The 23,854-nt window shown below is 46.9% G+C and overlaps 1 protein-coding gene across 3 annotated transcripts in view; it reads right to left on the bottom strand.

Annotated features, from left to right (window-relative positions):
* Positions 1–6,552: 6,552 nt before the first annotated feature.
* ADORA2A (adenosine A2a receptor) overlaps positions 6,553–23,854 on the bottom strand; it is a 31,553-nt gene continuing 14,251 nt past the window's right edge. For all 3 annotated transcript variants that reach the window (XM_074606603.1, XM_074606602.1, XM_074606604.1), the window contains exons 2-3: positions 20,800–21,693; positions 6,553–12,966 (exon numbers count right to left, since the gene is read on the bottom strand). In XM_074606603.1, coding sequence (XP_074462704.1) covers positions 12,006–12,966; positions 20,800–21,149 — 1,311 coding nt within the window. In that variant the 5' untranslated portion in view covers positions 21,150–21,693 and the 3' untranslated portion in view covers positions 6,553–12,005. The remainder of the gene's footprint in view (positions 12,967–20,799; positions 21,694–23,854) is intronic.

The raw sequence follows: 23,854 nt of genomic DNA, 5'->3' as shown, positions 1-23,854 counted from the left end.
ACAGGTCTCAGGACGGATGGGCCGGCAGTGAGCTGCGGGCACGGTGCAGAGGGACCACATCCTGCCTGCTCCCTTCTGAGCACTGACATCGCCTCACATTGCTTTCATGCGCTAAAATCATTGTATTTTAGAGTTGAAAAATTTTGAAGCCTAGGTGGGAAGTGCTGGGATGAACAATTGGGCCAGGAGGTATCCGCAGGGGATATTCCATTTTCACCCACACGAGAGACCAAGGACAATGAGCCTCAGATGCCCCTGGAGTGTGTTTTAACCTCAGAGCTTTGGTGTGAACTTATGGCATTGCAACAAGCAGCTGAGGCACTTGGAGCAACAAGATCATAGCACTCCAAAGTGTTCCCCTGTAGCTGGAGTTGGGAAAAGGTGAGACTTCCATGTCTCCTCCTCCACAGACCTCCACAGAGGTCTTGACTGCTGCAAAATCTACCCATTAGTTGAAACTGTGCCCATGACACACTGGTGCCTGTTTTCAGCAGGTTTTCTTGGGTGCCGTACAGAGATCTCAGCCAGAGGGCACAGCCACAGACTGATACCTCTGCTCCTTCAGGCAGGGTCTGGGAACGTGGTGTCTCATAGAAATGTCCTGTTCTCCTGCTTGTGTTGCCCCAGGGAAATGGGATGTAACACGTTGCCCACAGCTGTGAGCAAACAAGATTGTCCACACGGCAGCTGTAAGGCAATGGGACTGAAGAGATAAATTCCTGTCTCTGACAACAGCTAATGGGCTCCAGGCAGACTGGCAGCTGCAAAGCGCCCAGTTCTCTGCTCTGGTTCAGCTGACCAGGCACCTCTGGGACTGTACTTTAGCTGGTGAAGAAGAGAGGCAAAACAATTCTGCTTCCATCTATTTTTATACTGCAGATCCATCTGCTCCTCTCCACAGCTGGCAGGGCCTGGAGCTCAGCTTAGATCCCCCCAACAAAAGCCTCTTTATGAGGAATGGGAATCCCCCACCACCATCGGCACCATTTGTATTGGATTGCCCACGCAGAGGCTATTTTGGGCACCACAGGTGGCTTCTCCGTCTTGCTGAGCACAAGGATGGAGGTAGCAGATGCCTCGCCACAATACCTCCCAGCCATACCATCAGGGATAAGCTCTGAGCAATGTGGAGGCCCTGATACGCCCACAGGACCCGCCGGATGGGACACAAAGCAGAGGCCAAGAGGAGGAGTTGAGGGAATGGGTTTCACAGGTGAGACAGAACAGAGCTTCCACCAACACAGAGACCCTCAGAACTGCTTTTGAGACAGAAAAACAACCAGGTGGAGCAGAGCTAATCAGTCTCTGCCCTGAGCAAAGCACTAATTCACCCCACATCTAGACCCATTCCATTCCATTCCATCTTCATTCGGACCCTGTATCCTAGAGAGCGACTGCTACTCTGTCTGGGCAAAGCAGAAACCTGTTTTTTTTCTCTTTTCCTCTCTGTCCAGGCAGTAACTTTCCTTTGTGTTAAGGCTCGAGATCTGCTTGCTCCTGTTAAGAGAGAGCTCCAAGCTCTGCACTTCCCCCCGACACGCTCGCAGGAGAAAGCTGTCCCAGCCTCTCCTTTCCCTGTTATCTCATTGCATGGATGCTATTTCCTGTGTTTATTTTTCTTGTCTGGCTAGCTGGCCTGGAGGGTCTCACCTGCTGGAAATCTGCCATTACTTCTCCATCTGCAACACTGACCAAGGATCAGCAAAAAAATAGCCTTAAGGTCACTTCTAGTTTCCTTAGGATGCCTGACTACCAGCAGAGGCCAAAGGCCACAGATGTTGAGAGTGAGCAGGTTCCCGTGCGTCTTACCTGGAAGCTGACATCAGCAGATGCATCTCTTTAGGAAGCAGAAGGGGGACACGTGTTTTACAGCACTGGGATTTATCCAGCGTAGAGAGAACACAGACACCTGGAAAACACCAAATACATGGCTACGTGCACAAGGACCTCCCTTCAGAGAGAGCGAACGTGTCCATGCAGCAGACAGAGTGCAGTTGCTTCCAAGACCTGATTGACATGCAGGCTTCAGCATTCGGTGTCATCCACATGTCACTGACATCCTGACCCCAGGGTGCAGCCTCGTGCTTTTGATGGGAAGAAAGCACTGAACTCTCCCCGGGAGGATCATATGTCCCACACAGTGCTTCCAGATCAAGTGCTGATCGAAAGATCCTCCTGCAAGGGAATCAGAGACTGCTGTTAGAGAGCACATCCCTCCCTCCAGCCGCACCGTGAAAATCTGCAAGAACACTGTTTGCTACAGTTCTTTTGAAAGTCTAGGTATTGCTGAACCACGGAAAGGGACAGACAGCCCCTGCATCTTGGATAAACTTCTCGTGCTGCCCGGGTCTGGCATATAGCAGGAAAGAGGGGATCATCTGCAAATGTAGAACTTAGGATGGAGAGAACTTGCATGGGAAGCAAGTGCTCAGAGAAAGCAAGCTTCAAAGGTTTCTGATTAAAAGCCTTGATTCCCAAGCATTGGTTCAATCCATGAGGAATAGGGGACCTTGGGTTTAATTTAGTTGCAGACGAATGTTACATGGGGTAGTTCTGCAGACTGGAAGACCTCAGTGCAAGTGAGGGATATTACTGTATATTTCCCCTGGAAGGCAATCAAAATGCTATTTCTCATGAATTCAGAAAGGACGCAGCTGTAGACCAAGCAGCTGACTCTGAGCTTTAGTTGTGGCATTGAGTTACCAATGGTGAGAGAAAAGACTATTTCTGTTTTTCTAATGCAACCTTTAGCATTTTGATCCTTCTGGAATTAGAGGATGATCTTGAGGAGGGTCTGAGATTTTTTTGTCTCCACCCTATTCTGTTAGTGCTTTTGGCATGAATATAAAGAAAGGCAGGAAACACTTGGAATACTGGACCGTTCCCAAATGGCAGGCACCTCAGAGACGAGGCAGCCAGTGGTGCTTTGCTTTAAGGTGCTGAGTGCTCATGTAGCCCAGCACCCCGGTGCCAGTGCTGGGGGCTCTTCTCTAGAGACTCTGCCTTTGAATGAGCCACAATCTTTGTGAATTAACTGCAGCCCTGTGGCCTCTCTGGGACCGGGAATGCAACCATTTGCCCTCTTCTCCCCAGTGTCTTTCGGCTCTGCAGAATAACTTCACAATCTGATGTGCTGCCATCACGGAGCAGCTTCAATTTAGCAGCACATGATTCCCAGCTGTCTGCGAAGGAGCCCTGTATATCACAGCCCCGGCCACCAGGGCTAGCTCGGAAAACCTGACTGTGATTGCTCCCAATCGTGGTTAACAGAGGAGATGGTACAGCAGGGATTCACCCGGCAGCGGGCAAGTCTCAGAGCTACCATTCCTGTCACCTCCAAAATTGGCCACATCCTCTGGATGATGGAATTGTTTAATATCACAGGATCCAGCGCGCATGGCAGGGCTGCTCAAAACACACTAATAGAGGAAGCAATACTGTTCAATGCCAACTTAAATGCTTGATGGGTTACGCAGTAATGTGAAAGGATGGGAGTCCTCTTTGCCCCAAGATTCACACCACTGCAAGCCGCATTCTTTCTTTGCAAGACATTTCATTTCTTTTTATGGCCCAGCGGTAAAAGGTTGTATCAGCATGGATTCAAAATGACCTTCATCCAGCCTGGATCAGCATGGTCAGGGATGCCGGGCACAGTGCACCTGCCCTGCAGAAGGCCTCAGCATCTGCCACCGTTCAGCCCTTCAGCACACCTCCAAAATAGGAACTTGGCAAACAAAGCTAACGGAATGCATTGCTAAGCAGAACATTCTGCCGAGTCCCAACACCAGGACTGCATGTTATAGGGCACTTGCCAATTCCTGAGTCAACTTTATTTATTATACACTAGAAAGGTCATGACGAATCTCAAAAGATAAAATCTGTGTCTGTCAAGCCGCCTTCCTTATTTTCATTGGCCCAGACCCTCACGTTCCACACCAACAATAACAGGACATGGGTTCAAGAGGCACCATGAGTGCAGCTTACCCTGAGGTGGCCCAGGCTTGTTTTGCATTCTTCTTAGAACTGATCCAGGCTCCTCAATTCTCTTTATTAGGACTTTTTTTTTTTTTTTTCCTGGATGCAGCCGCCACACTGCACAAGAGCCTTACATCCCTGGGAACCCCAAAGCACAGGCACAAGCTTTTCCAGCCCAGATGATGCCAAATGTCCAAAGGATACCGCTGCAAGTCCTCCATCAACACAAAGTATCAACTGGGATATGCTTAACTTCCACGCAGAAGTAATATCCTGGACTAATACCAGCCCAAAAGACATCCCCATGACCTCATCAACAGCTGAGGCAGCAAGATCCCCCGTGCACATGGATTTTCCTCACTGTCATTATGAGCTGTTATCTAAGCTCCTTGCCCCAGGTAAGGCAAAAATGCAGAGCTGCCGAGGGCTCTGTGTAAAATCCTTGGCAAACACAGCCTGAGCAATCGCAGCTCCAGTGCTGTTGGTGTCCAAGCTAGCAGGTTTAAAGACTGCCCCGGGCTCTGTAGAAGTTGCAGTCACCTCTCTGGATTGCAGTAGGACACTCCCAAAAACCACAGTCCCAGGTTTGGAGTTCAGTACAAGAGGCTCAGACCACACAGTATGGATCTGCACTCCAAATAACCTCATCTTTACGCAGTTTATTCTGAATCTGCAGATTGAAAGCTCTTTTCCCAGTCCTCTCCTTTCACTTGCTGAAAAATCACCGTGCTACTCCCAGACCCAAATTTGGCTTAGATCATTTTCTTTGCCATGATGCAAGGACTCCAATTCTCGACATGAATTTCTGATTTTCTGAGATCTGGGTAGTACTTTCCTATCGCGCTGCAGGATCTCAGCAGTGAGCACTGCAGTCACACAGCAGAGAAATGATACTGCTTGTAAGAGTGGCGCATCTTACAGCCAAAACCCCTCTGACAGTTCCACCCACTGGGTCATTTCTGAGGAAATCTCTCCAACATTCAGAAGTGTCCCCCTTTTATCTCACTGAAGGACACTGAAGAGGCGATTGGGAAGTCAGGGAGGAAAATAGCTCCACTTACTATTCAGCGAGACTCCAACCTGCAGTGAGTCGCATCATCTAACTTCAGGTGCTCGTTTTCCGGATCAGAGAGGTGGATTCCTCCCGGGATCACCCTGAGCTGGCAGAAGTCTCTCTCCCTCCCATGAATGGACACACGGGGAATCCCACTCCTCACTTGCTCACTTCGGTCAAATGCAAGACAGTGGAAATCTTTCCTGTGAAAGTAAATTGCGAGGTCCACAGGGCCTCAGAGCTTTTAAGTCCCTGAAACTTCTTGAAACAGATGATGGTCCAGAGCACAGCAGGCACTTGTATGTACTATTCTTAGCAGCAAATGCTTCCTGTTTGGGGGCAGAAGTGACAAGGATGATCCTGCTGCTTTAAATACTGTGAAAAGCTTTTTAGCCAAAAACATTATCCACCCATTAGTAGGGAAAACACCATCCTCCATGGGCCCATCCTACTTCACCAGAAATGTCATCAGTTCCCCAGCGCTGCAGTGAACGTTACATTATTGAGCTATATTATCCTCAGACAGCTCTTAGTCTACAGCAAAAGCCCTGCAAAGTCTAGTTCCTCTGGGTGACTAAGCCAAGGTGCGGATCTCTGAGCAGAGATTTCCAGATCAGGCCAATTGTGTTGTTAAACTGGGAGCTCTCTCTGTTCTTTCAAGTACTCGCTTTCTTCCCAGGGCCAGGTACGGCCATTGTTTCCCTGGGCTCCTGCAGGCGCCCATTGTTCCTCCGAGCTCCTGGCCTTTGATGCTGCAGAACAAAATGCACAGTGTTTGTGAAAGGAGGGAAAAATCAGAAAGCTTTTCAATTACACAGTTGGTTGAACAGCTCGGGCACAGCTGGCCACCGAGCACCAGGGTGCCGGTACCTCTCCACAAAGTGGGGCCTCCAGGGAGCCCTCCAGCCCAGCTGCAAAGTGAACCCAAAGGGGGAATGAACTGTACCTGATGGTTATCTGGTGAACTTGCATTTCGTCACTTCCCAATTCCAAATGCTCCTGGATTGTACAGATTTTCGCTAAACTCCTCACACACACATTTAGTAGCTGCAGCTGGAAAAAGCTGGAGATTATTCCTGCTTCATCCTGTCAGCATTGCTCAGAATTGGCCTGAGAGACATCACAGTAGCATCTAGATTCACTGCCTCGATCTCCAGACTAATTTGATTGCATCAGGCTGGGGCTAGCTCAGCCTGAGAGGCGTTGGCAGAACAGGACAGAGGTCTGAAGTTGCCGTGGTCTTACAGGGAGGTCTGAGGCGCACCCCCAGGGCCACGTGGAAGGACAGCCAGCAGGCTGGGATGCTCCAGTCACAGCTACAAGTTATTTCACGGTCCAGGTATGGACCCTTCTGGTCCTGCTATGTAACACACCGTTTCTGACCCCGTGGTGGTTTGGGGGAATACAGTGCTCTACCTTGTGTTCAGTACGCAGCTATAAACATTTTCTCTTATTGCCAAGACAACAGATGGGAAGTCAGAGATGTGAGGGGTCTTCTAGTCTTGGGCATCTGGGTCTGTCACCTTGCTCCTTGCTAATACCTTCTGCGAAAGAAAAGGCAGCGCCAGGGAGAGAGCTCTCTGGAAGGATTAGTCCACGGAAAAAGCTAATAAAATAACAAGAAAACACTTGCACAAGAAAGGGCCAGCCAGCTGGAACTTCCTGCGACAAAGGCACTCACACTCTCTTTTACAAATATATTTTATTATTTTAATGCTTATTAAGAAATGTAACCAAGACAGACTCAGCAGCACCAGCGGCTCCTCACTGCCCAGCAGTCTGATGACTTCACAGATATGAAAACTTCACAGATTCAAAAGAAAAAAAAACAACAACTTTGGTCAACGCACTTTAAATACATTTGCATGCACAGATTCTCCCACCCCCTTCCCTCCCCTCCCACTGGTAACTGACAAACAGAGGGAAAACAACAACTATATTCATAAAACACTTAAATTAAAAGAGTAATTGTTTTATAGTGACAGCGTGTGCAGCAGGGCGTTCATAGTGTCTTGGCTGGCAGACCACAGAGACAACCGCTCCACAGGACAGGGGGCAGGAACACCAGCTCCTGAGACAGAGTTGGGGAAGCAAAGGACGTTCTCAGATCAACAGTTCCAGTCTTGATTTCAACACATCCTTGTGTGAACAGTCCCAGCAGACAAATAAGACAGGGTGTTACACACAACATTGCCCCAGTTTGGGGATTCTCAGTCTGTCAGGGTTAGCCACCTCTCACGCAAACGAGGAGCTGGTGTGATTTTAGTTACTCTTGATGTGTTTTACTGTAAAGAAGGCCAAAACTCAGGGCTAGAAAGAAAAAACTCTGTTGTATGACTCAGTGCAGTTTGATGCCCAAAACAAATTGGGAGAGAACTATTAGGCAGCTAAACTCAGCAAACATTGCCAGAGAGTATTCTACAGTTTTAATGCATGTCAGCTCTGTTACAGCATGCTCGTCCTTCCCAAAGAACATGGCTGGATTGATTTGTTATTGGGTAGGGCTCACGTTCATGAAGCAGAAGGGCTTTTGTTACACCTGGACACGCTCATGAAATGAGACAATGCATCTGAAAAGGAGACAATCCATAAGAACCATCTCTACCTCAGTCACATACAGACCTTATGAGGTCAACCCTCCGCACACATCAGGCAAGGCTGACCTTCTGCAGCGACCCCAGCAGAGCTGTAAGACTGGACATCCTTTCCAGAGTCCTTCCTCAGCAAGTCACACCTTGGTCTCATGCCAGCACCATCTGCGCAATCCCCACCATATTCCTGCTTCCCTGAAATCCTCCCAAACACCTACCCTACAAATCTTCCATCACCACCAAGATTTCCCACCTAACCCCAACCCTCCAGCCTACTCCCACACCTTAGAGACTTTTCTATATCCACCAGCATCCCCTGGAGCCTCTTTTCAAAGAGCGATCAAAGATTCAGACTACTCCATGTAACTCCCAAGTCCACCTGCACAATAAGCTTCCTGGCACCAACTGAGATCAGTGGCAAGCCTTTTCTGTCTACAGTAAAACCAACTATCCCACCATGCCAAATGGCTTCTGTGTTCAAGAGCTGCAGTTCAAGCTTGGCTTTGAAATATTACTGATCCAAAAGAAACTCTGCAGGACAATGCTGTAAGTGCATTCACTTGCACACACCAAAAGCAGTGCCCTATTGAGGAGACAGCCCCAAGAAGAACTCTTGATAAAGTTACTCCTGGCAACTCAAACTTTACTTTCTCCAAAACCCCATAAAGCAAATAAACCCTGGAGCCTAAGAGTCTCCAGGGAATGGTGAAATTCACGGAATGCCCTCACACCAAACGAGGGACTACATCTCTCTCTGGGTCTTGAGCCATTTTTAGTAAGATGTTCCAGTTCAATGAAATTAGTCTCTTCTTACCCCAGCTCTTACTCTCTGGACCCACTGCACCTCGGATTCCCAAAGAGGTCTTCTCCAGCCTGTCTTGATGGTCACCTCATTCTTCCCTTTGTCTTGGTACCACCTTTGTTTATCCAGAACAGCTATATTTCATCACTAAACATTCTCCAGCTGGAAGGAAAATAGGGATATGAGAGGGGAGTATAAGAAAAAAAATTAGTCAGCTTTCACTTTTCTAATGATCCCTGCCCTGTGCAATCTGGAAGAGAGATACTTTTCTCAAGGGCAGAGTGTGCTGCCAGGAGAAGGAAAGAGCACACTTCGTTGATGGGATCCTCTGAATCCTTCTTTTATATGGAGAGAAAAGAGAGAAAAGAGAGAAAAGAGAGAAAAGAGAGAAAAGAGAGAAAAGAGAGAAAAGAGAGAAAAGAGAGAAAAGAGAGAAAAGAGAGAAAAGAGAGAAAAGAGAGAAAAGAGAGAAAAGAGAGAAAAGAGAGAAAAGAGAGAAAAGAGAGAAAAGAGAGAAAAAGAAAGCCTTGAAATCCCAATCCTTAGGGAACAAGAAATAAGAAGCTCAAAATGCTGTTCAAAAGGCTCATGCTGGCCACAACAACTGCTTCAGAAACATCTTCTGAAGGTCCACCTCAGACATATGTCTGCCAGAAGGCACACAGCATGTGGTGCAATTGCCATCCCTTCCTTCCTGTGACTACAAACTTCCAATTCTATATAAAACACGCTGCGTCCTTACCCCCATTGCACTTCCTCCTGCACACATTCCCTGGCCCCTTCACACACCCTTTTCATTTCAAATCTGGATCACTAATATTGAAAGGGACTGGACACACTTGGGGGGCATCTCAAACAGCAACAGAAATGCTAATATCAAGACATCTGGAAACTCAGTAAGCTCGCGTGGCAATCTGGTTGGGCAGGAAGGTTTTCCAGAGGGACAATCCTAAATTTATCGCATCAACATAGATCAACTTGATTCTTGCGGCAACCAAGCAAGAAGCTGCCATAATTGAGTGTGAAGAAGCTCAGGAAACAATAGAAAGCAACCAACCAACATCAGCTGTTGAAAGTCTGATGCAATGTGGCATAAAACATCCATTTACAATGGCAACTAAAGCTCAATAGGAGGCACTTCTGCACTCGCGTGTTCTCCAGCACATGAGCGATGCTGGTATTTTCCCACACTTCCTTCCCTGCTCTGCTTCTTTGTGGACCTAATTGTTATTGACATGAATACCGGATGTAATCTTGTGTTATTCTTAGAAACATTTCGGCTCCCAACTGAGGCCTGAAGAGATCAGACCCCCATTTTCCTGACTGAGTTCCTCTGCCACTGTTACAGGAGGTCAGAGGAGCCATCCCACAAATAACCTACAGAAATATTCCATCAAGAAAGAACAAGAGTAACAAGATCCCAAATCACCCTACAGAGGAATTACCTATGACGTCTGTCACGGGGAAATGGCTTAGCGTTTGTTAATGGTGCTGGAGTGATAATCCACTCCTCTGACGTTAGACTACGTGGAAGAGCTGTGCCAAGAAAGGAGCGATTCAATTAAACTGTGAAGTCTATTGTTCTACAAACTTGCCTGTCTTTCTGCTAAGGATCGTGGTGGCAACTACATCTTTTTATCCGTCTCACAGTAAGCTTTGTGCTAGCCTGGAGTACTTACATACTTGAACACGTTCAGTATTATAAACTACTCCCCACCTTCATGTAGGGAGACTGGCAAAGATTCTCCTCAAATAAAACTGACTTTTCATTTTAATAGTTCACAATATTTAAAATAAACATCGAATAAGAACACACAAACCCAACCTGCTTTTCCTCAAATATCAAAATCCAGTTCCCCTTTCCTCTGTGAAAATGGGATTATTTGGCTTCTGAAATGTTAATGGACAGACATGAGGAGGAGTCAGTTTTGGGGGATGATATTTCTGGTGTTTTAAGCTTCAGCTCCCTGGAATTACCAGACTCCTAGTTTTCCAGTAGGACCATTACTGCCTGTTTCTCCAGAAGGTTGATGGTATTGGACATGGATTATTTGTCTGGAACACAAAAACCAGACAACCTTTAGGTAGAATTCAAGCTGATGTGGCATTCTGCTGTGCTTGAGCTACCAGGCTTCATAAGGGATACAGAAAATTATCAAACTGCTGTGGAACACCTCTACAACAAGCCATATCAGTGCACACCCTTGCTGCAGCACAGATTTGCCTTTTCTCTTATACAGACAACCACTGCAGCTTCTAAGTTGGTTTCCACTACTACTGACGCCTTTCCGCTTCTCAGAGCAGGAGCATCTTCTAACCAGACAGGCCCAGCTCTGTTGGCCTCTGCACCACAGGGACACATCGGGCTTCACAGTAAAGCACATCAGGAAAAAACTGAAACCACAGGAGAAAAGGTGCTTAAATAGAGCTCACTGGAATTCCAAAAACAAGTGTTAGGTACGTGCGTGTGTTCCTCCTTACTCCAATAAAGAAGAAAAAAAATCCCACAGCCTTTTGAGCGAGGATGAAAACAACCGTGGAAAACAACCGTGGAAAACAACCGTGGAAAATTAGTTCCCCTCACACATGTTTGGGGCCATGGAAAGAATTTGCATTCTAGGAGCTCAGGAGGACAAGCACAGAGACAGGGGAAAAAGCAGACAGTGCCCACCAGCCTACAGACAGCTCTTCACAACATCTCGGGGCACAACCACCCTGGAGACACAGACCACAGCCCGGCCTGCTTGTGTACTCTCTGCAGCACCAAGTCCTGCTAACAGCCCTTCTACTAAGGGAAATCCATATTACAGACGCCGTTTTCATTATTTGTTAGACAAAGTGGAGAGCTATGAGGTTATATTTGCCTTGTGCATCTGGAACATTGAGCGCTCAGGGAATGGATATGAGGTTTTGCCCATTTTTTATAACTTAACATAAAGTAATCTTATCAAGACAAGAAAAAAACCCAAACATTCGAGCAACCTGTTGCAGTATAAGCTTCAAAAACATGAACTGAAAGACCAAATGCCATGGTTGAAGGTATCCAAAGTTCCCATCACATAAATTCCTTCCCTCTCCAAGCAGCTGCTGGCATCCTTCCTGACCAATAGATGTTGCTCTCCCCCTTTTGTTTGTTGCAGGGCGAAAAGTACTAAAAGGCCCCTTCCCTGTTGCTCTTTGCAATTCAGTGAGTACTTCCAGCCATGCTTTTATTTCTGTTGGTAAAGAGCAAAACTGACATACGACCACAGATACACAGTATAGCATTATGTCATGATATGCCCTGCATCAGCAGAGTCTCCCAGTGCTGAACTTGGAATGACGTCTTTGACCTTGGCACTGCTCCTGGTGACAGGTCATTGATGGGCAACGTGTCCCTCCTTCCTTAGTCCGTTTCAATGGTCTCTTGGCTTTTCTCCAGTCTAGTATTTAGGATCATCCCAACAGTCCTGGGTAGGGACCCCTTTCTCCACAGCGATCTGAATACACACGTCTCCCCCCGCCCCCCAACCTCCCTTTCTGCCATGGCAGAGGTCACCAATCAAAAAAAAATAATTCTACCAGGAAGACTTTGACAGTCTCATCAGGAAACATCCGCTGCTGCGAAGGCTGCTCTTTCCAGATCTGAGTAGGACACCTGGGCATCAATTAGCTCTTCACTGTGAAGCTCCCTGTTCATACATGCATCTGAGAGAATCCCATTTTTGCAGGAATGTGGGAGATGCCCATTTGTCTCCACGTCCAGAGCATTTCCATTCTGGTGCCATTCCAAGCCAGCTTTACATTTGTTTAAGTCCTGCTTTTCAGGATCCCTGTGAATCTCTCCATTGGTGTATACCTCTAACGCATACTCACTGATCCGTATGCTGGCGTTCTCTGCGTCCCCACCATGCATGGAAGTCCTAGAGCTGGCTGTTCCTGCTTTGAACGGCTCCTTCCGGCCCAGGATATGCTGGCTGATGATTTTACGGAAGGTGTATCGGAACTCCCTGATTCGGTAGGCATAAATTAGAGGGTTTACAACCGAGTTGGCATGAGACAGGATAATAGCCAGATACATCAGCCAGAGGGGAGCATGGGCACAATTTGGGCAAAAAAGGGTAAAGCAGTTAATAATATGTAGTGGAAGCCAGCAGACTGCAAACAACCCGACAATGATGGCTAAAGACTTAGCTGCATGGACTTCCTTCTGCAAAGTGGAGCGAGAACGTTCCCCGTGTACCATCTTGTTCTCCATCTGCTTCAGCTGTCGCCGGGCTGCCATGAAGATTTTCAAGTAGATACCAAACATGAGGAGGAGGGGCAAAAGCACACAGGCAAAGAAGTTGTAGTAGACCATGTACTCCATGGTGACCACAGCCTCAAAGAGACATGCGACCATACTGTTGCTGCAGTTGATGGGAGAGGACTTATTGGAACCCAGCTCTTCGATCTGGGAGCGATTGTGCCACCCTAGCATTGGTGTCAAGCCGATGATGAAAGATAATACCCAGCAGATGGCAATGATACCTTTAGCTCGAGAGCCAGTCACCAGGCCATTGTACCTACAAAGCAGAGGAAACGGGAATTACATCAGTATCATTCAACAAGCCCCTCACACCCAAGCAACTTCCCAATGTCTGAGAAGACAGCAAGAAAGACACCTGCTTCTTCAGATGAGCCTTTCAACTGCCATGCAGAACCCACGCAGCACGGCAAGGACTCCATGGTGACAATGTATGCCACCTATTTCCCTCCCCTTTCCTTTAGGCAGTGAACAGGTGACAGACAGAAAAGCAGGGAAATTAATACAGTTTTCATCTGTGTTCCTTCACTCCGCCAGCCCATTTTGTCATGCACATAGATCTTGCAGCCTGGATAATCAACAGCACGGCTCTGACCCTTGGTAATGAAGCCCACCGTGGCTCTCTTGCTGAAGGCTGAGGTAGTTCCTCCTTTGCAGCAAAGGAGCAGCCTTGTAGCATGGAATTGCTAGGTCTGTCTTGCAGTAAACCTGTAAGCCAAATAGCACAAAAGAACTCGGAGGCACCGTGCTATCGCCCCCCTGCCCACGTTCAGGTGTGCTCCTGGGAAACTCTGCTGACCCAAGTGCAGAAGCCAGGCTGGCATCGCCTTGCACAGCACCTCACTCTGCTCCACAACGGCACTTCCAGGAAGGCAAGCACCACCGACCTTCCTTAAATAACTGAGATAAATCAGCTGTTTTCCTCACCAGCCCAGCTAAGCTGACCCCACGTCTTCCTCAGGAAGGAAGAATTAAGCTGACGGTGCTCTGGCTACAGGTGTGCTGTGGGCTGCACCGCACACACCAAAAGGGACTTCAGTGGTGGAGGTATTGATATGCCCGGCTGAGGCCACTGCTCTTAGCAGTAAATTCTCCAAGATCTGTTGAACGAGACAGCAAGCAACATGGCAAGAATCTGACAGCGCAGGCAGGGACACTGGTTTGTTTGAAATATCAGCCAGTTCCCAAGGCCTTGCAGGTTACTGTGAGTCCTGAGCTGACTCCACCAGTTCTTCTCTCTGAAAATGTAAATCAGGGCAACAGTTTAACATTTCAATGCAATTTCCTTCCCTTGGTAATGCTTAGCATGGAAAGTAGATGGCCGGATTCCCACATTGTCCAGCGTGGGTCCCACACTGTGCTTGACCCCATGTGTCTGTGATCGGACAACGGTAGTGCTGGGCTCCCAGTGTTTACCCAATGCTCCTTCTCCCTCTGTCCCCAGAATTCTCTCAGCAAACAAACATTTAAAAAAAATAATCCAACACGCCATAGAAATCTTTCCATCTCTCAATAAAATAGTCACTCCCACAGGTTCATGCTCCTATCCCAGTGCAAGTTCAAGACATGGGATGAGAGAGGCTGCTTTTGCCAGGCACGGCACAGAATGGAGATCCTGCACATGCTTTAAATCCCTGCTGATGGGCCTTGGAAAAAAACTGGCTCCACGCAAGACCCATCAGGCTTGAGTCTCTCTTCCTCAGTTGCATTTCAAAATCAAAAGAGAGGGAGTGGGTGAGGGAGCCAACCACGCAATTCCCAGTACACAAAATACACTGAAATCCTCCTTCCAGAAATGAGGGAGAGATTCAGCTGATTCCAAGAGATAAAACGGTTTCTCCAACAAGTAGTGGATCCTGCTCAATGCTTAGGGGATGCTGAGGGCACAGCATGGTTGGTAGCAGGGAGCTGCTGACTTTCAGACCTCATCAACACAGCAAAACAGCATCTGTCCTTTGAAAAGTACACTTCAGGGAGCAAGAGATTGGCTGAAGGCACTTGAAGCTTGGAAAAACAAAAAGAAAAAAAAAACCCTCAAAACCCTGCAGCCCTGGAATCGGCTACATCTTGTCAGAGGAATTTTGAAATTGTGCAGCTGTTATCCCACGACTAGAGATGTCCCTTCCCTTCCACTAAAAATATATTCATTACTGCTCCAGGCAAACCCCCCCCGGTTCTCCCTCCCTCTTACCCTCTGGGGATTCCCACACAACAAAGTTTACAAGGCTTAGGAACAGCACTTAACCCAAGCAGCCACCCGCTTTCCAGCCACAGTGTATTTGGCAGTGGCAATTACCAACGTATCAGTGAGTGCATTTCCGTAACGCCTTGCTCAGTATCTCCAAGGGTTAAGGGAGAAAGCTAAGAGCATCCTGTCACATAGTGTGTGGCACTACGTTGGCCAGGTACCCACTGAGAAGTGTCCATTCACTTGGGAGAACCTGATTTCTAGGACTCACGTGAGACACCTCTGGCTGACTTGGCTGAGGTAGGGGTATTGTCCAGTTGGACTTTCCTGGACTCATTCCTTTTGTCCACTTAGAGGTGTCACCAGGCCAGCAATGAAGAGTTTGTGCACCTGTCTAGGCATCTCTCTAGGCTCACAGCAGCCAGGCCAAAGCGACTCTCTGGATCCCCAGTGCTTTACAGCTCTACATGGTAAGCTCAGGGCTTCCAGGAAGCATCACATATACTGCGAGTTGCTGGCACCTATGCAGGAGACACAGCCTGCTGAAAGGAGCTGGTCACACCTACAAGCCCACGTTCTGCATACTTGGCGGGTGACTTTGCAGCATGTCTGATGTGTCCAGACAGCACTGGATTGCCAGTGCACAAGTAGTTCTCGTGCTTTCTGGAAATACTGGACTTGCTACACAAACAACTTCTACTCGTGAAATTCCAGACACAAAGAACACTAGGACGAGGGGTAATGGCTTCAAACTGGAAGAGGGTACATTTAGATTAGATATCAGGAAGAAATTTTTCACTATGAGGGTCGTGAGGCACTGGCCCAGGTTGCCCAGAGATGTTGTGTCTGCCCCATCCCCAGGGTGTTCAAGACCAGGCTGGCTGGGGCTTTGAGCAACCCGGTCTAATGGGAGGTGTCCCTGCCCAGGGCAGGGGAGGTGGAACAGGATGATCTTTAAGGTCCCTTCCAAGCCAAACCATTCTGATTCTATGATTAGTGCCAATCACAGGGACACTCATGGTGGAGTTGGGTGTGGGGATAGGGTCACCATACTTCTCCAGAAAACAAAACCCACTTTTGCAAACAGAGGAGATTGTGGATGTTTTCCCCAAAATAGTGTCACCTGCCCTGCTGCTCTCCCAGCTGTCAGGCTGGCAAACGGACTCCGGGAGAACAGCTGCCCTTGGCGAATGCACAACTCATCTGTGCTGCCTAAAGTAGCTTGGCTGAGGATGTGACACTTCTGGATCCTTGGCCTAAGCTCTGTGTCATCGAGACAAGGATTCCTGCAGAAAGTATAGTACCTCACTAGTCTGATTTATAAAGTATGAAGCTGTGTGGAAGACAGAGCTCATATAGGAACCATAGGGTTCTTATACCTCAGGTAGAAGTTAAAATCTTTCCATGTATTGCACGATATGTAGCTGGCCTAACTCATCATCAAAGCATCCCACCAGCCTGCTGCTTGTCTTCCAAACCCAGCTCTGGTCACAGCACTGCACATCTTGGCCAGATGGCTCTGCCATGCATAGAGCACGTTTCAGCTGTTACTGCATCACACCAGAAAGCCTGTGCTCAGTGTTGAAGGCACTGGGCTTTGATCTGGATTCCATCTGTGCTCAACAGTTTTTAACAAATCACTACAAAACACCGAACAAAATTGCCGAACGCATCCCTCAACAGCCCACACCTCAGGCAGCTGCAGTCATAGGGGACAAGACAAAAGGAGGACATTCTATCCCTAATACCTATATCTGGAAACACGAGACACTGACAATCCCAGTTCATCCAGGAAATCTTGTGGCAGAGCAAGAAACCAAACCCAGACCTCTCATGCACCACAGAAACAACCCTTTCCCAGTAAGTCAGTCAAGAAACTTTCTCCCCTATGACCAGGTGCTAACTGATACTAGTGCTTGTCTATGTGACAGAGACCGGCTAGGGTGGGATCCCACAGGTGGGCACAGCGCTCTAAAAAGCAGAAGCAATACTGGTGGGCAGGCGCCACTCTCTTGCTCATGGCACAATATCAGCTTCCAGACTAAAACCTTGGTAATAGCAAGTTCCACTAGCCACGAAGCCATAGACAACTGCCACTGCTTTCAATGCCGTGCCCATGGTTGCTCAAAGGAGGCAGTGAATTCTTCTTCTTTCATATTAGGTTGAATCTGCCCATAATCTATTTGACACAAACATGAGCACATGTAGGAAATGACTGTCATAAAGTCAAAAGGTTTATGGTGACTGGGGAAAGAAATAAGTCTGGATACGGCTTAAAGTGACAATAAAACATTCAATTCCTGATTCACTGACTCAGATGCTCATATACGAGCATTTGAGAAGGCAACCCTAGAGAATTAAAGCAACTGCTGAAACAGACTGTTCCCAGCACAAAGGTCCCTTCCATGTCCTATAATTTATGCAGGGTTTGTGTCCATCTCCCCTATTCTTCCTACCCCGGACTTTGAGAAGCCAGTTCTTCATGTCCAGCACCCCTAGCCTCTGGCAGAAAAGCATCCCAATGCCACCTCAGAGCTGCAGTTTCAATCACCACCACACGGGATAAATCTGTCCCTATGTTCCAAACATAAGGGAGCTGCACCTCAGTAATGCTTTCCCAGAGAAGCATCCCAGCAGCTTAGGCATCTCCAGCTTTCACCAGAGGAAAAGGTCTGCACTTCAGCAAGTTCCTGCAGTTGGCACTGTATGACCTGCGTAAATATTTATGCCACAGGTGGATACCTGAGTCCAGCACACAGAGCGAGCAGGAACCTCAGAAAACTTTTCCGTTTGCCTGCAGGAAGAAAAATGTCTCCTCTCTTCCCCGTGCATCGGAACTACCTGTCCTTCACCACGGCAGTATCTTTACCAGAAATGCCTGCACAAGAACACGTGGCTGGGCACTGTGCCATCGGAGCATTTGCTGGCACCAAAGAGCCTGGAAAGCGGCAATTGTTCTTGGCTCGTGACTTCATCCTGGCGCTCAGACTTGCAGCCAGTTTTGTTTAGAACACCCAGGGATTTTATATCAGCGAGCGCAGGTTTGCAGGTACCTGCCATGTTAGAGACACAGTTTGGATTTTACCCGAGACCGAACAAGGGCTCGGACTCACTGCCTTGGGAGTACTTTATTGCCACTTGCAGAGCATTACATTTGTATAAAACCCGGCAGAATTCAGCAAAGTGTTTGAAAACTTTCCAAAAGTTTATCTAATTCTACACAATGCTTTAATCGGTTGAAAGGTAGAACCCGTAAGACGTTCACAAATTAGCTTTTATGTATTTTTAAATTTCACCTATAGGTGTCTTTCCTCACTGCAATTTTTTGGGGGATGGTCTTTTATCCACAGAAAAATCATTCCAAAAGTTACTCTAATTATGTACTGAGGTGTCCAAAACCAACTCTTCTGCCTCCTTAACACTGACAGTTTATTTGTGTGGGAGTACACATCCACATACATGTCCACTGAGACGTGAGGTTGCCCTCCTTAGGACAAATCAGATATGAAACAGTTAAAAAGAAAAAGAAGAAGAAAAAAATCGGTTTGGCCCTTTTTGGTTTTGTTAGAGTGAAGGAAGTCCAACTTATTATTTTTTTAAGAGCATTCATCTAATGAATATTAGGAATGCCTGCTGTTACCTTTCTTGTCCTCTGAGGAGGAGAGAAGAGGCTTTCCCAGGCATTAAAGGACGGGGTGAAAACGTGCATCATTAGTGGCAGAACTTTCCTTCCAATGGTTTGACACATTTTTTGAGACAACCAGATATTAGAAAAAGAAAAAAAAAATGAGGATATGAGCAGTCTGAATCATATCACATTTCCCTCTTCAGCTAATGAGCTTTCACTTTCTCAGCATGTCTGAGGCTATAAATCTAATGCTTATTCAGCCATTAATTCTTAAGGGGAAACACAATTTATAAGTTCTTCGCTCCTACTGTAAAAGGACAAACCAGTAGAGGACAAGGAGGGGGACGAACCTATGGATCTACCTGTGGGTTTCTGCATCCAATCAGCTCCCCTGTTTCTGGGGCAGAAGAGGGTGTGCTCTGTTTTTTCAAAAACAAAACAGTGAAACCGGTACAGTGCCCAGCACTGATGGAGTCTGATTTTTCTAAAAGACTCTCTACCTTGGCTGTTCCAGGAAATTAAATTTTCAAGATAATATAGTTACAATGATACCCCCAAAAATGGGCAGAAATCCAGATTTTTAAAATCCTTTTCCTGGCAAGTCATCCTCTAGCAATAAGAGTGCTTAAACCGTCAGCAGAAGTCTTCAGATTTAGCTCATGAGAGATGAGTTAAAGACATTAGTCCTTCTCAAAACCATTTCAGAGGCAAGCCCCCAAGGGCTACTCTACATATGTTTCTTTGTACTATTTATTGTTATTTTGGTTTATAAACTGAAAACATCTATATGTGGAACTGTAGAAAAGTGGAGGCAGTCCAGTTTATAGGTAACTAATATCGATAGAGTTTTCTCCGCAATGGAACGGAATTGTTATTTCTTACAGCTACATCAAAAGTAGAGGCACAGCTATAGGTTTGGAAACCAGCAATTAACGGTAATGATATAGCAGCACAAGGTTGCTGAGGCAAGGCTTCAGGAAAGACTATGCTGCACTGGTCCACATGGAAAGGTAATCTCCGCAGCTCTAGGGAAAAGAAAGCTTTCTATTTTTGAATGGGAGGTTTGTGTTAATCGACATAAATGCTGGATGACCAAAGTATTCACAAGAGGCAAAGTTGCAGAGGTCAGCACAAGTGATTGAAGCTCAACAGGAGTGAGGATGTCCAAAAACTCAAACTTGACAGCACAACAATCAAAAAGTTGTTCCATTTTTGCAGCCATATTTGTTGTTCAGGACGGGAAGCAAATCTCTTCATTCCTGAGTGTGCTGCATCCTCCTAAGGACAAGACGGGAAGGAAGGAGACTCCTACACTTTGCCTGCACCAGCCTCTCTTGGGGCTTTCTTGACATCTTTTGAGCCTATTGAATGGCTCGGAAGCATTGTCACACAGCATTCAAACCCAGCCCACAAAACACAATGCTGCTCTGCACCCACAGTCAGGTATATCCCGTCACAACAATGTGCTTCTGGAAAACTGAGCTGAGTAGCAGCCCCTGTGCGTGCGGCAAAACTTCCCCATCAGCCTCCCTGGTTGCACACAAAGTAGCAGCTAGTCATATTCAGCTTTCAAGCTCTAATACTGGAACGTTCTTTTCTTCCTTTAAACTCCAGAGTAGAGACCACAGAATAACCATCTGCAGTTCTGGGCTGGGACAAGCCATTGCCTTGACCTAAAACACGTTTTGCTTGCAGAGGCAGTGCCTAAGCTGCTCCAAATCTTCGTAAGGCCCATTTCTTCATAGCCTGCTGCTTCTCCTCCCTTCACATTTAATGGATTCCCAAGAGAAAACCCCCATCCACACGCTCCACAAGCCTGCTGCTACAGCTGGAGGCAGAGTCCCCCATTCTCCTCACGTAAAGGAGACAAGTTGGCCTCACCCCCTTTCTGCCCTCCACCATGTATTGCTTTAGCTCCACTTTCCCACAGTGATCCTTCTGGTGCTGTTGGTGCAGCTCAGAGGGCAGGTTATTGAGGTTACCGCACGAGTCCGTCTAAATATGGAACAGCAGCTCTGAGGCAGCGCCACTGCGATGCCATGGGTGTACACCACATGAGGACAAAAAAGAATTGGAAAAAGAAGCAACCATAAAATCCATCAGCCAAGGCAGCCTTCAAGACCTTGAAAAGTTTTTTTCACATTACAAGAGAAAAAGTGCCGATCCTCATTTAACTTTTCCTTCCTCAATTCATGTCCAGATCTGTTGTTTTTACTGATATTCATCCCTCACTGCCCTCGCCCCACTCCGTCCCCCCAGCTCATCCCCGGGCTTACCTGAGGGGTATGCGGATCGCAATGATTCTGTCAATGGCAATAGCAAGGAGGCTGAAGATCGAACTCTGAGTCAAGACCAGGACGAAGCAGGCAATGAAAAGGCAGCCATAGAAGAAGGCACAGAAACCAGTGCTGATGGTGATGGCAAAGGGGATTGCCAGCATGCCCACGGCAATGTCCGCAGCAGCCAGGGACACCACAAAATAGTTGGTGACGTTCTGCAAGTTGCTATTCAAATAGACTGCCCAGCAGACCAGGATGTTCCCCAGGATGGCCAGCACTGCGATGATCAGCTCCAGGACGATGTAAGCTACATCTGAGAGGAAGTCTTCTTTCCCATGTACTAGCATGGTGAGAACGACCAGGCCAATGTGAGAACGTGCCAGAAAAGCTCAGCGTTCATATCTGCAGAGCACTGAACAGCCAAGACACTTCAAAGCTGCCTGGGGTCTGAAGAGCACTCAGCTGCCAGCCGGCGAAGGCTGCTCACACGCACCCTGTTCTCCCCATAGCTGCTGAAGATCTTTACAGTAGCAGGTGTCAAGAAAAAAAACCAAGGGCTTGCCAACTCCAGAAAAGGGAACTAACCACATGCAGAATAATTCAAACTCCAGCGGACGAATGGACAGGAGAATATCTCATGTAGACATACGCTGCTCCCCAGGCTGCGAAGTCCATCAGGCAATACGACACTGAAACTATATCATATGGCAGCGTCACGTTGGCTGTGACTTTTTGTTTCCTGTTGACAATCACACTGCTAGTCATGGCTTCCTGTCATGTAGATACCTACTACCAACATCCTCTGGTTCTCTTTTTCACCTTTTCCCGCTAGGACGTGGGAAATATTCTCTTCAGATGAAGCAAACGTTCAGCTTCTTCACTTGTAGTTTCCTTTAAAAAAACAAAACCAAAGACAAACACTAACCACATACACTAAGTAATCAGCTCTACGGAGGAGATGGAAAAAGCAAAATCTCATTACAGTGGCACATTAAATTGATAACGGATATTAAAGAGACCTAGAAGAATACATCATTGGTGAAAATCTCACATTTTGTCTATCCTGAAAGCTGCAGGGACAGAGCCAAGGTTCAGGAAGGCAGTATTTCACAGTGGTGATGAGAAACAAGGGACGTTTTGTTTTCGAGGCTACCAACTGAGCTGGCACTTCAGCAGCTGCTCCAATAGTCTGCCCTGAAACACAAGAGCCCCGCTAATTACGCCTTGGCAAGTGCTGTGGCTGCACAGAGGAAAGGTGGAGGAGCCTTTTTCCATACACCTGTCGCCCTCTGATCGTGAACACAAGACTTTGAGCCACCTCGTGCCGCCCACCCGCAGGTACTTTGCCACAAAAGCGTGCTGCACCAATACGCTGCTCTGCGATGACACAAACCTTCATTCTTAAGGGGGTTGTGTCACTGGCACATGTGGTCACCACCCTGTTGCCATACCCAGTCCTTCCTTCAAGCGCACAGACACTGGAACGTGATCAACGTCAGGGAGAATAGTTCGAGGTAAGTCAGACAGTGACATCTTTGAGGACTTTCCCACTGAGCATGCGCACTCTCTGCAAGGGCCTCTGCAGGTTCTCCTCCTGCAACAACATCGGGTTTGTTCACATAAAACTTTATCCTATAAGCAAACCATTTATTTGTTATACCTGCATTGTCCATAGTGTTTGCTGCGTCCACAGATACAGGTCAGCACCGTTCTTCAACTACAACCAGCCGGAAACACATCCACCAAGACACGTCGCTCCCAGAAACACAAGACATAGGCACAATGCCAACGTCATCTCTCAAGAACACGTTCATGTTCCTGCGGTATCACGCACACAAATCTGGGGCTAAATTTGGTGCTGCTTGCAAGGGAACATGGTCCCTACAGCTGCCATTTCATGTGAACAGATATATATCTATGTGCTTGCATGCCTCACTCGCACACTAATCTTGTGGGTCACCTCGTACCTCTGCTTTCAGATATGGGGGCATTTCACCACTGTTTCAGCTAAAAATATAGCAATGGAGAATACAGTTCCCTGAGCTTTGTGCAACAGTCAAGACATAATTGTTTGCTGTCCCACCCTGTCACTTCCAGAGTGGGTTTTCAACCTTATTTAGCAAGCTTTAGCAGCAATATTTTCTCCTTTAAGAGGGCAGCTCCTTGAAACATCAAAGGGCTGGGAGAGAGAGACACAGCACTAACTGACAAATCACTTGAGCTCAGTTTTCGATGCAACGGGAACCTCCAAAACAAAAGATTTTTGGGACCCCGTCCACAGGTGATCTGGTGTGGTCTAACCCAGCGGGGTCTCATGCCTTCACAGTTCACTCTGTTTTCAAGTCAGAAATCTAATTTCTCAGGATAAAATAAAAGGGTAAAGACAGTGATAATAAAAGAAAATATGATTAACTTGTGATTCACATCTGATCTCAGGAATATAATCTAATTTTAGTCCTTTCATTGATTTAGAGCTGTATTGCTAATGCTGCATTTGAAAGGAAAGTGAATGATTCTTGGTGGTTTGGATGTGCTTCAAAAACATAGCTTTTTGTCCACCTCCAGCAATCTTGTTTATGTGTTTTCTTTGGTTTGTGTGGAAGAAATCAGCAGAAGAGATTAGTTTGTGATCTAGCTGTTAAGAGGAAGATAAAGATCATCCATTTAATCTTTTCTAAAGTACAAAAAAACCCCAAGAAGTCTCTGTATTGTCTATCATCCTTTAGCAAAAACTCCGTTTTTCCATTGACCTCCTAAAGATTGTTTCTGCTTCCTTGAATTTCAGGGATATCAGTGATATGCTCCTACATCACTCTGCTAGCATCTGATTGTCCTTTACAAATCCCAATAGCTTTGTTCCAAAGCAGTGATACTGAAAACTAACACTCCCCCCCTACCCCACCCCAGCCTGACTTCCAGGGAAGGGGATGAGAATTAATATTAGATAGAAATAAAGAAAATGTGGAGGGAGAGAAAACAGAAAGGGTGAGATGAAAAATAAACAATGCTCTGTGTGTGAGCAAGAAAGGAGGAAAAAAGATAGGAAAAAGTT

This window comes from Larus michahellis, chromosome 13, assembly GCF_964199755.1.
Source record: "Larus michahellis chromosome 13, bLarMic1.1, whole genome shotgun sequence".
NCBI lineage: Eukaryota > Metazoa > Chordata > Aves > Charadriiformes > Laridae > Larus > Larus michahellis.
This window is presented reverse-complemented; position numbering and strand designations above follow the sequence as displayed.